The sequence below is a fragment of the Neopsephotus bourkii genome, unplaced genomic scaffold (genome assembly GCF_033783945.1).
Source record: "Neopsephotus bourkii isolate Nb327-2 ecotype Australia unplaced genomic scaffold, CSIRO-AGI_Nbou_v1 NB_1279, whole genome shotgun sequence".
Classification (NCBI taxonomy): Eukaryota; Metazoa; Chordata; class Aves; order Psittaciformes; family Psittacidae; genus Neopsephotus; species Neopsephotus bourkii.
The window spans coordinates 4,980,259-4,994,413 of record NW_026901764.1 but is presented as its reverse complement, the minus strand read 5'-3'; the positions used below and the strand labels follow the sequence as shown (position 1 = coordinate 4,994,413).

The window sequence follows — 14,155 nt, the reverse complement described above, 5'->3', positions numbered from 1 at the left end:
ATCACTTAAACAGATCATGTGCAAAACCCTGCATCTGTGCCAAGAAGAAAATTTAGGAAATACTGTTTTTAATTGCAGAATTAGATTGATACTCTTTGTTTCTCAGCTGTTTTGCATATTTGCAGAGGTCAGAATGTCCAACAGAATTAATTGGATGTACCTGGCCCTTGTTTTTCAAGTGTATCAAACTATTGCAAAGCTGTGCAGGCACAAGGATCTTTCTGTAATCATAGCATAAAATGGGGGTAAGGAACAGAGTATGTTCACATAATGGCAGCTTTACATTTCCTTTCTGAGCTGCTCTTACTTTCTAACCATATGCTTTTAGTCATACTTGTTGGGGACAGAAAGAAGTGTTTGAATTAAAACAGTCATAGAATAGTTTGGGCTGGAAGGGACCTTTAAGGGTCATCTAGTCCAACCCTACTGCAGTGAGCTGGGACATACTGAACTAGATCAGGTTGCTCAGAGCTCTGTCCAACCGGACCTTGAATGTTTCCAGGAATGGGGTCATCTACCACGTCTCTGGGCAGCCTGTTCCAGTGTCCTCACCATCATAAAAAATTTCTTCCCGTATGTCTGATCTAAATCTACCCTCTTTTATTTAAAAACCCTAATGAAGTGTTAATAATGAGGTGTTGATATGCTGAGTATTCTCACTATCCTGTACATCCACATGCATATCATATATGTTGTCTCTTAAACTTAGTGTGTCTGTCTTGATGGCTTTGTTAGCAAGGTATTATGGAAAGAATAGCGGAATAGCTGATCAAGCTGCATCCTATCTGGTAGGAACCCAAGAAAATTCATGGCTTATGAGAGTTTACGTCTTGCAGTTAAGGTTTTTAAATGGAAAGGTTTTATGAACTTTGCCATAATACTTTGCAATTTTATATTTTAAGTTAGAAACAGTAATATGTCTTCAAGGAGTAAGTCACAGAAGTAAGACATCACGATACCTCTGTTGTTTGTCCATCCCAGCATCTGGTCAGTCCACTTTATACAGCACTAAAAATGCAAACAGAAGAAATTTTTCAGGAGCTGCATCAGAACCAACTAGATACTTCTGATACTGATGGGTGGAGCAGCAGCAGTGATGAAGTTCCAGAGAAAAGACGGCGACTAAGCCTGTCAACAAAACAGCCAAAGAAATCATCTTCACCAGTCACGTATGACACTTACTCAATAAGTACTTTTATAGTAATTTAGCTAGTGAATAGTAACAAATAACTATTTTGAGATAGTTTCTTCTTCACATCTTCATTGAAAGGTCTTCTGGGAAAAGAGTTAAATTATGTTTTGAAGGATCAGAATCTACAGATTATTTTTAAGTCAGCCTTCCACTGATGAGAATGTTTTTTTTTTTTTATGTGTTCACTTCAAGTTACTTTAATTTTTACCCACTAAGAACAGCTGAGAGAATACATACAGAACTGTGTCTGTGGCTGTGCTGGTGCAGTAAATGTGCTTAAGGCAGGTTTAGTTAAGTCAGGTTGTTCTCAGATGGACAAAGCCAGGTCTCTCAGCCTCTGCTTGTACTTCAGCTCTCTGATTATCTTGGACTTACTCCAGTGTGTTGATTTATTTGTTGTATCTGAGCACTCAAAAGTGGTTCTGGCATGCTGTACTCCAGGTGTGGGCTCATGGTCAGCATTCAGCCCAGTATATAGTTGACATTCTCTAAACAAGGTCACACTGTTCTTATATTCAGCTATTCCAGAAGTCCACCAGGTAATTTTCTCTAAAACCATTTGCTAGCCAGGTTAACCTGTTCTGTTGCACAGGGTCTTATTGAGCCAGTTGCAGGACTTGTCATGTTTCTCTGTTGGCCTTCATGAGGTTCTTGCCAGCCTTGATTTCCAGCCAGTTAAGGTCCTCCAACTAAGCTCTCCTATCCACCTGTCTGTCCTTCTATCTCCTTCTCTCTACCTGTGTCTTTGTAGAAAGAAATGAAGTTAGTGTAGCATGGTTTGCCTTGGTAAATATATTCTGGCTGTGCCCAGTCACCTTCTTCTTCCTCATGTGGCTAGAAATGTGTTCAAGTAAGACTTGTTTTCATAACCTTCCTAGGGTCTGAAGTTAGTCTGGCAGGCCTGTAGTTCCTTGGATCCTCTTTTTTTGCCTTTCTGGAAATGACTGCAATGTTTGCCTATTTATAGTCATCGGAAACAACCCTGTTCACCATGATCTTCCAAGCAATGTAGAGTTATATCTTTGTAGTCTTTCAGTTAAGTCTGATTTGCATCATACTTTAATTTAGAGTTAATATCTTGTTCTCCCAAAGAGCACATTTAAGCTAAAGCTTTGTTTGGTATTTTCTTAATCCTGTATCCAAAATAGATTACCTCTGGGTTTGCTATGATAATGTATCTTTTATGTGGGGGGAAAAAAAAAGTGTTGGAAAATAATTCATATGGTCAAATTGCAGACTTAGTCCTGTAAACATGAGATTGAAGAGCACTCTATGGAATGCTGTCATGAAGAAAGCTGCATCCTTAATATTTATCCTTGAGAAGGAAACTCTGACAGCAGATATTCTTCAGACTGTAGAAGGAATTGCTATAATTCTGCGACTAGCTGCTTTGTGCATAGTTCATTGTTCTCCCCCCACAAATTCTACCAGGTAAATGTACCAAGATGAAACCATGAGACCAATAGTTTCTTGTAACTGTTGTTATGACTTGTGTAGATTAATGCTGGCATATCTCTCAGGACAAGTATTCGATAAGTCCTGTATGTTTTGAAATACATTTTAATAGTAACTTTGCTTACAAACAATACAACATTAAATGTTTATAGTCTCTTGCACTGATCATATGATTTCCGTTTTTAACAGTGTAGACCATAAAGTTACTCATCCGTGTAACTCTGACAAATGTAAGAATACTCAGAGCTCCTCAGATTCGGTGAAGAATATTCAGTTCACATGGATTTCCTCTGATTTTATCACAAAAGTAGTGAAAGTCTGCAGAAATCTGTTAGATGCTGCTATGCAGGTTGCTAACCTAGAACAAGTGATTGACAGAATAGTGAAAATCTTTGATGCTTTGCTATATGCACAAGGTGAGAAATCCTTTAAACTACGATGTCTTCTATTGGATTTGTGAATTAGAAAAGCATTTGACTAAATTGGTCTGTTTGTAGTACAGGTACCAAAATTCTAGATTTTTTGCTAGAACTCCAATCCCAGTACAAAATTAATCGAATAATAAAAAAACACGTTTATCCCCCATTTATAAGCTTCCCTTGCATTCCCTTTTGAACATGATTTACTAGTCTTTGTTCTTCTGTTGATCCTGGCCTGAACAAGAGACGTCATGGGGATAAGGAATATGTGTAAGAAAGAAACAAACTTTTAGCATTCATTTATAACATTTTAGCGTCATTTATTATTGTATGTGTAAAATGTAGGATATTAACATGTGGGAATAGAAATAGTAACTTTTGTTGATAGAAAAAAAAAAACCAAACCCAAAACATTTTGTAACAAATTAAGAACATAAAATGGGCATCTCTTTTATGAACTATGCAGAGCTGTGTAAGTACCATGTTTTTTATTCCTCCTGTAGTGAAAATTCCACTGAGTGATCAGATTCTTGATAATTTATGTGGGTTGCTGTCTCTGCCCTGGATTTACAACCATCCTGATGATTGTTCTTTTAAACCATCTACTTTTGGGTTTGATCCTCTAGTTTTGAGTCAAAAAACTGCACAGAGTTTCTGTAAGTATATTTAAGTATGTAAACCCTAGTTTTCCTTTAGAACAGTCATTCCAGAGAGATAATCTTTTCTTCACCCTCATAAGATGATTGATGGTATTTAAAGTTAAAATCAAGTAATTATGTTTATTTTGAATTTTTTGTTTTGTTTTTTTCTCTTTAGCACCCAAAACTCAGTCACATTGTGTGTTCCTTCTGTCTCTCTTCCCAAGAAGTATTTGGCTGGATTGGAGAAAATCCATTTATCACTGGGCATTACAAAGTCCCCATGAAGTAATTCGGGCTACTTGTGTTAAAGGATTCTCTCTCCTGCTTCATCTACCAAGTGTGCAATCCTCCAGTATGATTCCTAAAGCTCTTTTGTATGTATTAATGCTGATTTTTGCATCTTCATGTGAGAAGCAGAAAAATGAGAAATGTAGTATAAGCATACAAATGTTTATTTCATCCAGAATTTGCTAGATATCAATTTCGGAAATCATAAGATATCAACAAGATAGGTGTGATGGTGTCTGTATGATAGAATCGTGTTTGCTTACCTTGTCAGCATACAAGTTACTTCATTACTTGAAGATCCCAATTTAAATTAAGGACAGGAAAGGAGGTATCTTGTTAGTTAAATGTATGTGATATTTGTAGATATGTTTCTTAAAACCTTTCAAATTTCTCTGCCTTTTGTGTATATGCTTTGGTGTCTTCCGTCATATTGTGACTTGTCTTCAGTTTCTTTATAACATGCAGGACTCACTGTGCCCAGTGCAACTTCAGATATTTAATAGAACTTGAAGGTAATCTGATAAGGAAAAATATAATTTAGTGGACAGGTCTTTAAATTGTCCTGATAATACAGTATAGTCAGAGAATTCAGACAATGTAGAGATACAAATTTCTGTGTAAATGATCTATTAAAATAGGTTCATTTTTGTTTCCTTTTCAGAAATCAAATTAAAGATGAGTCTGAAGTAGTCAAGGAGGCTTGTGCTGCTGTAGTTGGGGAATTGTCTTGCTTTCTTTCTGGTACATTCAGTGTACAACCTTCCTCAGTAGACTCTGCTATAAAGCAGGTTACTTATGATATTTTATGTAGCAGTCTTTCTGTGAGTTCTGCTCATGGAAAGACTTGTTCTGTGCAAGCCAGTGTTTTCAAGCCATTTCTTACTCTCCTTGAGAACAAAGTATCCAGTTCAGTAAAGCTAGGTATGTACCTTTATTAACATTTTGCACTTCTGCATGTGGTACTAAGTCACTACTTCTGTACTTTTCTCTATTCCTTTTTTTCTGTGTAGTGGTGCTTGAAATGTTCTGTTTCAGGGGCATATGGGGATGCTGGGGGTGGACTCTTCATTAGGGACTGTAGTGGTAGGACAAGGGGTAATGGGTTAAAACTTAAACAGGGGAAGTTTAGATTGGATATAAGGAGGAAATTCTTTCCTGTTAGGGTAGTGAGGCACTGGAATAGGTTGTCTAGGGAGGTTATGAATGCTTCATCCCTGGCAGTGTTCAAGGCTAGGTTGGACGAGGCCTTGGGTAATATGATTTAGAGCGAGGTGTCCCTGCCCATGGCAGGGGGGTTGGAACTTGATGATCTTAAAGTCCTTTCCAACCCTAACTATTCTATGATTCTATGATATCACTGCTAAGGTTTGATGCAGTCATTGATATTATTTTTAAACTACCTTGGCTTAATTTTGGTCTGTGTGCATATATAGAAATGTATAATGCTTGATGAAATCTGAATTTTAAATATCTTGTCTGGTTTGACAATATTTACTCTTTTGAAAAAAAAATACAGGGTGCTTTATGGCTTACATGCATTACTGTTTTGTGAATCAATAACAAAAAAAAATTTTAAGCATTAAAAAGATTTTTTCCCATCTACTAGCATTTATAGAAAACATACCTCATCTTTGTAAGCATCTGGATTTTAACACTGATGAGTCCAGTGTGAAAGTTCTTGTTGGGTCTTTATTAAATCTAATGGAAGATCCAGACAAAGATGTAAGACTGGCTTTCAGTGGCTGCATAAAGAACATACTAGAATCCTTGGATTCTGAAGAAGGGTTCATAAAAGAGGTGAATTTTTTTCTTTTTGTTGTTGTTTTTGCTAACTTACTATGTGTTTTATTTCACCAATGTCATGCCCTAAATTTATTTGTTTTGGTTTGGCGTTTGTGTGTTCCAGCTGTTTGTTTCAAGAATGAAAGAAGCCTATACAAATGCCAAAATATCAAGAAATAATGAGCTTAAAGATACCTTGATTCTCACAACAGGAGATATTGGAAGGTATTTTGTATAATATCTTGAAAATTGCAAAGCCATGCCAGATTGTAAAAATGCAAAGTGCCAGATGCAAAGTAACTTCTGTCAAGTGTAAATGAAAGATTAAATTACTTATTTCAAAGTCAGCTTTTATTCAGAGTCCTTTTCAACTGTCCTAAGCTGTTTATTTATATGGAACAACATTCTTCTTCCCTGTCATAGGAAGTACAGATAAGATATGCAAATAAAATAAGTCACTTTGCATTAGAATAGTTGTATATTCTGAACTAATTTTAGTAATGCAGTGATTCTTTTTCCTTATTAATTGTTTTTCTTCTGTTTACTTTGTAAGGGCATCAAGAGGAGATTTGGTACCGTTTGCCCTCTTGCATTTGTTACACTGTTTGTTGTCAAAGTCAGCTTCTGTGGCTGGAGCAGCATACACAGAGATTCGATCCCTGGCAGCCACAAAGTCTGTAAAATTGCAAGCTTTTTTCAGTCAGTACAAGAAACCTATATGTCAGGTAAAAAGAAAAGAGTTGGTGGTTTAGAAAGGCATATGTTTAGGTTCTTTTTGTCTTTTGAAAATGGTGTTAAAAGTAAAAACTGCAGTATTTTACAAAGTGAAATCTTGTAGGACAAGGTGATAAAAAAAACCAAACCCACAAACATTTGGGAAGAAATGGGAAATTTTTAACTTTGTTATGATCTTCTCCCCTCAACAGTGTTGCATTTTTTTTCTTTCCCCTACTTAGTGTCCTTCTGAAATAAAGGCACTATATAGTTTATAGTTTCTTTCATTGTGTGGTACCATAGCCAAAAGAGGTTATGATTTAAAATTGGGATTGAAGTCAATGTTTTATGAGCATAATACTGACATGGTTGATTTATTCTTTTGTTATACCCACTACCTAAAAACAGAAGTTCTGTTTGTAAGAAAATTATCAAAAGCAGACTTTTCTAATTTTGAATATTTTTTCAATGCAGTGTCTGAATCCCAGGTTGCAAAATTCAATGCAGGTATTAAGTGGATGATAATCCAGTTCTATTGCAAAGTAATACTAATAAATCTATGCGCAATAAATGAGTAATAATAACAGATGCATAGAAGGAGGAGCAAAACTCTTGTGTTTATTTTTAGGGAGAGCAAGCAAGGGGGAAATAATACTAAATACAAATTTCCTTATGCTTAGTTTCTAGTGGAATCGCTGCACTCCAGCCAGATGGCAGCATTGAGTGCTCCATGCCAGGGTAATGAGCTACAGAAGCAAACAGCTGCCCACCAGAGAGAAATAGCTCTGGACATGTTATCTGAGATTGCAAGTGTATTTGATTTTCCAGATCTAAATCGCTTTCTTTCAGTAAGTTGTTCACTTGTTTTCACTGTTGATTTGCATGTATGGTCTCTTGTGGACTTCTCTTTTAGTCCCGAATTCTGCTGTGATTGTCAGAAATCTGATGTTTTTACTCTAGTTGCTATTGTTTGTTGTAATACAGGGTACTTTGGGATTGCTGCAGCTGGGTACTCAAATACAGAGGAACAATTTTGACAGGGAATTACAGGGATGGCTACAGTGCTAGTTCAAGTGTGACAGATGATGGACCAATGTCTAGAGTACTCATTGAATATGTATTAACGACTTAGTGCACTTGGAGGGATTCTCTATATGGTACAGTTTTTGTATGGTGCCTGCCTCTTTGTTTCAAATGAAGGAAGCTGTTCTTCTGTGGATAGATCTCTTCTTAATCTGGTTAGAGAACTGTTTTACTTGAAGCAAAAGTAGCTTCATACTCACGTTTTGATTGTTGGTAGATGGGAAATGCGCAGTCATTAAGTAAACTGTTCCAGTTGACTGGCAGGTTGGAGGAGTGTTGTTGTGTGGGGGTGTTGTTTATTTTTGTTTCTTTTATGTTTAGTTTTAGTTTTTAGATTTGTTTGGGGGGGCTTGGGGTTGGTGGGTTTTTTTGTTTGTTTTTCTTTTTTCTGCTTTTATAGAGAATCTGGATAAATGCAAAAGTGCTATCTCACTTTTTCTTTGCATATTTTTCAGTATTGATTAGATGGAGCACATCCTTAAGTAATTTGTTTTGGTTTATCGGTGTTTTTACTGGGTATTTCCATTTTGAAGTTCTTTATGCATGTCTGTGATTATATGTAGAGCTGGAGATGAGTGTTGTTTTACTGACACAAATGGAACAAAGCCAAACTCTGGGGTTTTTTTTGGGGGGGGGTTATTTGTTTTTTTATCATTAAGTGGTGTTCCTTAATTTACCAGCGGACCCTCCAAGGTTTGCTTCCCGACCTTGCAGCCAAGGCTAGTCCTGCAGCCTCCGCACTTATTCGAACCATAGCAAAACAGCTGAATGTAAACCGAAGAGAGATTTTAATCAACAACTTCAAGTATATCTTCTCTCATTTGGTCTGTTCCTGCTCCAAGGATGAGCTTGAGCGGGCGCTTCATTACCTCAAGGTAAATTGGTAATTGGTCTGTTACACATGCAGGTTAGGAGCAACAGTTAATGAACATTAGGCCTTCTGCTTTATTTAAGTTAAGGTATTGCCAAGCATAGGTTGGGAAGTTGTATATGCAGAAGTTTTGTTCTTGTCTTTTATAATCTGTTCTATTGGTTCCGAGGAACTGTTTTAAGATATTTCACAAACTTAAAAACTTTAAAAACTTGGTTTTTCTGACAGTGAGCTGATTGGAAGCTTTTTCTTTGTTTTCAGAGATAAATCAGCCAGAGTCCAATGTCTTCTCTCTCTGTGTGCTATTGCATTCTGATGTGACTAAGGCTTGGTTTCTGTTTACTATTTGATTACAGAATGAGACTGAGATAGAACTGGGCAGCTTGCTGAGGCAGGACTACCAGGGGCTGCATAATGAATTATTGCTGCGTATAGGAGAACACTATCAACAGGTTTTCAATGGTTTGTCAATACTGGCTTCATTTGCATCTCATGATGATCCCTATCAGGGACCTAGAGAAATAACATCAGCTGAACAAATGGTAAGGACATGAAAATAGTCATGTTCAGTTTTCTTCAGTAACTTTTTCTCCAGTCTGAGAGTGAAAACAATTTTAGGATCTCTGAACGTCACTTACTTGAGGGAAGCAAAGTGGACCAAAGGTTGGCATTTCATATTGAGTGTTCCTGTAATAGTATACATAAAAACCCCGAAGCAATAAAGCCACCAAACAAACACCACACACCTCCCAAATACTTCCAAAATAGAAAATCCCACAGTTTGATAGGGATGTCTTCTATTAACCCTGCAATCTCTTAAGGAGCAGTGCACATAGAATCATAGAATAGTTAGGGTTGGAAAGGACCTTAAGATCATCAAGTTCCAACCCCCCTGCCATGGGCAGCGACACAGATATTTGGGATTGTTCTAATTTTTCTTTCAGAATTAGTAGCTCATATTTGCTTTATAATTTCTTAAGTTTAGGATTCTGTTAATAGTAAGATGATTTGGGTTTGGTTTGGTTTGTTGTGTGGGGTTTTTTTTACTTTTTTTACTTATTTTTTTTCCTACCTCCACAGGCTGATTATCTACAACCTAAATTGCTTGGTATCTTGGCTTTTTTTAACATGCAGTTATTGAGTTCCAGTGTTGGCATTGAGGATAAGAAAATGGTGCGTAAACTTAATTTTGAACATTAAAACAAAGATAAGTAGAGATATTTTAATATTCCAGACTTAGTTGTGCAAGTGTCATTGAAGTCTTCAAAGATCCTAATGTTCTGACATGATTCTGGAGAACTGGTCTTAGTGTGGGTAGGACTTCTGTGTAAGCTTGAAAGTTTATGATTGGTTTCTTTAATGTTTAGCTAGTGTACATATTTGTCGACGTAGTATATGTCACAAGTCAGTCAGCCAGTAATTATAGAGGAGGAATCCAAGTATATGAGTTTTTGTGTGTGTGAAAGGAGCAAAGTGAAGGATGAGGCAATATGGGAGAATACTAAAGCCACTGCAGGAAACAAGATTATAAGAACACCAAAAGGCTAAGCTAAAGAAAACAACATGCAAATCCAAGAGAAACTGGGCTTTATTGCTGCTGCTTCTCACAGAATAGCTCCCTTCAGCTTTACAGTAGAGAGCATGCAGAGAAATTGGAGCTTGTAACTTGAGACAAAGTCTGAAATTTCTGCTCTGCTGAGGCAGTGTTTCTAAGCACTAAGTTTTAGCCACCCCACAGATGTCATGCAGGTGACTTCTGTAAGGAAATCAGTGCTAGCATGTATATAACCTTTGCTTTAATGAACTGCTTTTTCCATGGTATTCTTTCAAGCTTTTTGCTTCTTGAATATTCATGTTGAGATGTTCTCATTTTCATTGCTATGTATCTTCACACGTTCTGAATTTTCTTTGTCTAGAATTTATAGCTGCACTTGCTATTGTTTCTATCTTTTCTTGTTTTGTCTGTTGTTCTTGGTGAGTTCCCCATTCCATGACCTTTATTCAAGCTCAGGTTTCTTCCTGTGTTACTGATCTGTCATGCTGGATGTTGTACTACCTGGTTTGGCATAGTGTTACTGTGACTGAAATATGTCCTGTGTTTCTTGCATCTCGGTGTTTATCTTCTTTCATCAGCCTGTTGACAACTAAGCATTACTCATTCCCTGAATCTTACCAATCACTTCTGTCAGAACTGGTGTTCTGTTGATTTGTTTGGTTTGGGGTTTGGTTTTGTTTGTTGGTTTTTTGTTTGTTTGTTTGGGGGGGTTTTGATCTTTTTGTTCTTTGTTGTTTGTTTTGTTTTTTTTTTTTTTGTAAATGCAAATTTGTTTGCTTTCTCTATTTCCAAAACCTGCTCTTTTCAGCTTCTAAAACTTTGAGCATATAGTTTTCACATATTATCACATATCACATTTTATAGCAGACTTCTATCCCATTAACTGCCTTGGTGTCAGCAGTTTTCCTTCATCAGTCTGCCAATGGATTGACTTCTGTTATAATACTTTGATTACAGATTGCTTTTCATACTCTTTTGCTCTAATCCAAAATTCTTTATTGAAGCATCAAACCAAATTTGATGTCTTGTAAGGTACAATTTCTTAAGCTAGGGTAGCCTGGTTTTATTAGAAAATATGGCTTGTGTATGTTTTACTGAGTATTTAATACACTAAAATGACTTTTCGCTGTTTAGGCTTTAAACAGTCTTAGGTCTTTAATGAAGCTCATGGGTCCCAAACACATCAGTTCAGTAAGAGTGAAGATGATGACTACACTGAGAACAGCTCTAAGATACAAGGATGACTTTCCAGAACTATGTTGCAGGTGAACTGATAGTGTACCTATGTAGTGACAAACCTGTTATTTCTGTCCTTGAATATACTGTTTTGCTTTGGTTTAGGCAATAATCTAAGCCCCAGAGCTGAAATAACATAAAATGCTTCTCATGGCTCACCTGAAAAGTCTTTCTGCAGAGGAGTTTTATTGATAATTGTTGCTTTGTTGTCTTTGCTTGTTTAGAGCCTGGGATTGTTTCGTTCGAAGTCTGGACCATTCATATCTTGGGTCTTTGCTTAGTCATGTGATAGTAGTGTTATTGCCCCTTATACATATCCAGCCAAAGGAAACTACAGCAATATTCTACTTTCTCATAGTTGAGAACAGGTACGGTACAAAATGTTTTCAGATACATGGATTAAATCCTGTAATAGAAATGAGGATAACCGTAACTTAAAGTTGTCCGGCACTGAGATGAGAAAACTTGTTTCTCTGCAAAATAGTATGTTGTTCTATTAAGTTCCCACTCCTCTAAATTGCAACGAGATTTTGGAATTTGACAAGTGATAGGCTCATCTGAAAAGATGCTTTTATATTGTCATTACAAAAACATTTGACACTATGGAAAAGTTACAACCCATTCAGACCCTCACCCCTGCCAGGTTTACCGATTCCATGTCTTTTCTGCTGGTATGGAAAAGTACTTCCCTCCCTATGTAGGGCACACTTGTCAGAATAAGAGTGATTGCTAATACTTGCTCTAAACTAGAGAAACATGTATAGAGTTAGAAAAAAGGGAAGAAATGAATTATTTATTTGTTTCCTTCAATAATTAGAACTGTAATTATGAAGTGCACGGAGTTTAATATTGAGTCAGGTTTCATACATCCTCTTCAAAAGTAGTCACATGAACTGAAAGTAAAATGAAAGTCTAATACAAAAGACTTATTTTGTGACTTGACCTTTTTGAAGACCATACTGAGTGTTAATTCTTTTTAATCTTATGTTTTGTAGATTAAAATTATGATATTTAGGAATGGTGATATTTCAGTCTTCTGTCGGGTTTTTATTTTTCTTGCACTGTATCATACCAACAGTATTCAAAATAAAAAGTAACAATATGAAAAATACTTCTCTTGTAGAAGCCCATAGCAGAAATATTGAAAGAGATTCCTTCATATAAGGAATGCAGAAAATTAGTTTCTTGGTTGTGTGTTTTGCTATAAGGAAAATTTTAACTGGATTCACATCAAATGGGATTATTCTCATACTTTTTGGCCAATCCTGGTAGAGATGAATGGCAACTTTGAAAGATTTGGAAATAACTGTCTTTAAAAGAGAAAGTAATTTAAGATATCAGAGCAAAAATATCTATGGCTTAGTTCAGTAACAAAAGAAGTTGTTTAATGCATATACTTACTTAGATAAAAGATATTAATGCAATTTTCTTTTTTTTCTGTTTTTGGAGCTTTTGATCTTTTAGTCATTAGATTTCATTGCTTTCTTTTGATGGATTTTAAAGATTTTCCAGATCCAACATCATGGTGTTCCTTGCAATACTTTTTTTCTATCTATTAGGGACGCAGTGCGAGACTTCTTACATGAAATATATTTTCTGCCTGACCTTCCAGAACTAAAAGAAATTCAGGTTGTCCTTCAGGAATACAGAAAGGTACAGCTTCTGTATTGATTTGTTTATTTTTAATGCATGAAGTGGTTTCATGGCAAGTGAGGAAAACATGTGAGTTTTATTGTTAGGCTGAAATATCTGTTTAGTGGCTACCACAAAACAGAATTTGAGTATTGCAGGAATACTTGAAAGCAGACTCTAATTACTCTTTATGAGAGAAATATGTTCATGTTTAACATGCTTGCTTCTGTAGCATCTCCTGAACACAGACTTGTCGTCTTTTTGAGACTAAAGAGATGATAAGAATAAAAGCTAGCAGTATTAGTCATGGCAGGGATTTTTTACAAGAAAGCTACTTTTAATTGGATGCCTATTCTTTATTCTCTTCAAAGATAAGAAACTTTGTTCTTAGGACATGGTCCATTTCCTTTGCTTGCCTTCATAATTGTTAGATAAATAGATGCAAAGTAGCAATTTTTTAGTGAGAATGAAGTAACAAAAGTAAAAATAAATTTGTTTTTTTAAATAATGAGGTACTGAAAGCCAAGCATATTCCTCTGATTTAATAATTTTTACTTACACCATAATATTTACGTAAGAGTATAAATACAGAAGCTTTCTGAGGAAAATGTTTAAAAAAGCAGGCAGCAAAGCAGTGGTAAACAGACATAGGCAGAAGGATCATAGAAAAGAAAAAATTTGTATGTGTTCTCACTTGTGTTTTTTGAGGTGCTGCTTAACCCTTTTCTTGTTACGCTTCACTTGAACTTCTTATGTCATGTCTTGTTCAGGAATCCTCTAAAAGCACCGACTTGCAGACAACATTGCAGCTGTCTATGAGAGCTATTCAGCATGAGAATGTGGATGTTCGTATTCATGCGCTTACTAGCCTGAAAGAAACATTATATAGAAATCAGGTATAGAAGACCTTCTTCAGAGGAATTGAAAATAAATCCAAGTTGCCTCTGGACCAACAGTCTAGAACTCCTTACTGTTACTGGCTGTTTACATGAACTGTGTTGTTCTGAAATTATTAAGCTAACTTTTTCTTAATATAAGAGGAGAAGGGATTCTGTTCACCATGTCTCTGTGTAAGAGGACTTTTTTTTTTTTCCTCCAAATCTGTGTGATGCTGATTCAGCAACACTAGTGGTATGTTTCTTATCTTTTTTTTTTTTTTTTCAACTCTGAGGAAAGGTGTATCTAGGAAGCCCGTTTCAGCAATCCACTGTGTGCTTGTTCTCTGTTAGAACATGTATGGATTTTGCATCAGGAGACTAATACATTAAAATGGGCATGTTTTTGTGG

The 14,155-nt window shown here is 36.1% G+C and overlaps 1 protein-coding gene across 1 annotated transcript in view; it reads left to right on the top strand.

The window, feature by feature from the left end:
* Positions 1-14,155, top strand: part of ATR (ATR serine/threonine kinase) — a 42,018-nt gene that overhangs the window by 4,010 nt on the left and 23,853 nt on the right. The window contains exons 5-21 of the mRNA XM_061365270.1: positions 982-1,169; positions 2,429-2,623; positions 2,837-3,063; positions 3,570-3,722; positions 3,883-4,081; positions 4,657-4,916; positions 5,602-5,792; positions 5,902-6,002; positions 6,331-6,502; positions 7,172-7,339; positions 8,255-8,449; positions 8,802-8,987; positions 9,526-9,618; positions 11,135-11,265; positions 11,461-11,604; positions 12,796-12,889; positions 13,639-13,764. Coding sequence (XP_061221254.1) covers positions 982-1,169; positions 2,429-2,623; positions 2,837-3,063; positions 3,570-3,722; positions 3,883-4,081; positions 4,657-4,916; positions 5,602-5,792; positions 5,902-6,002; positions 6,331-6,502; positions 7,172-7,339; positions 8,255-8,449; positions 8,802-8,987; positions 9,526-9,618; positions 11,135-11,265; positions 11,461-11,604; positions 12,796-12,889; positions 13,639-13,764 — 2,823 coding nt within the window. The remainder of the gene's footprint in view (positions 1-981; positions 1,170-2,428; positions 2,624-2,836; positions 3,064-3,569; positions 3,723-3,882; positions 4,082-4,656; positions 4,917-5,601; positions 5,793-5,901; positions 6,003-6,330; positions 6,503-7,171; positions 7,340-8,254; positions 8,450-8,801; positions 8,988-9,525; positions 9,619-11,134; positions 11,266-11,460; positions 11,605-12,795; positions 12,890-13,638; positions 13,765-14,155) is intronic.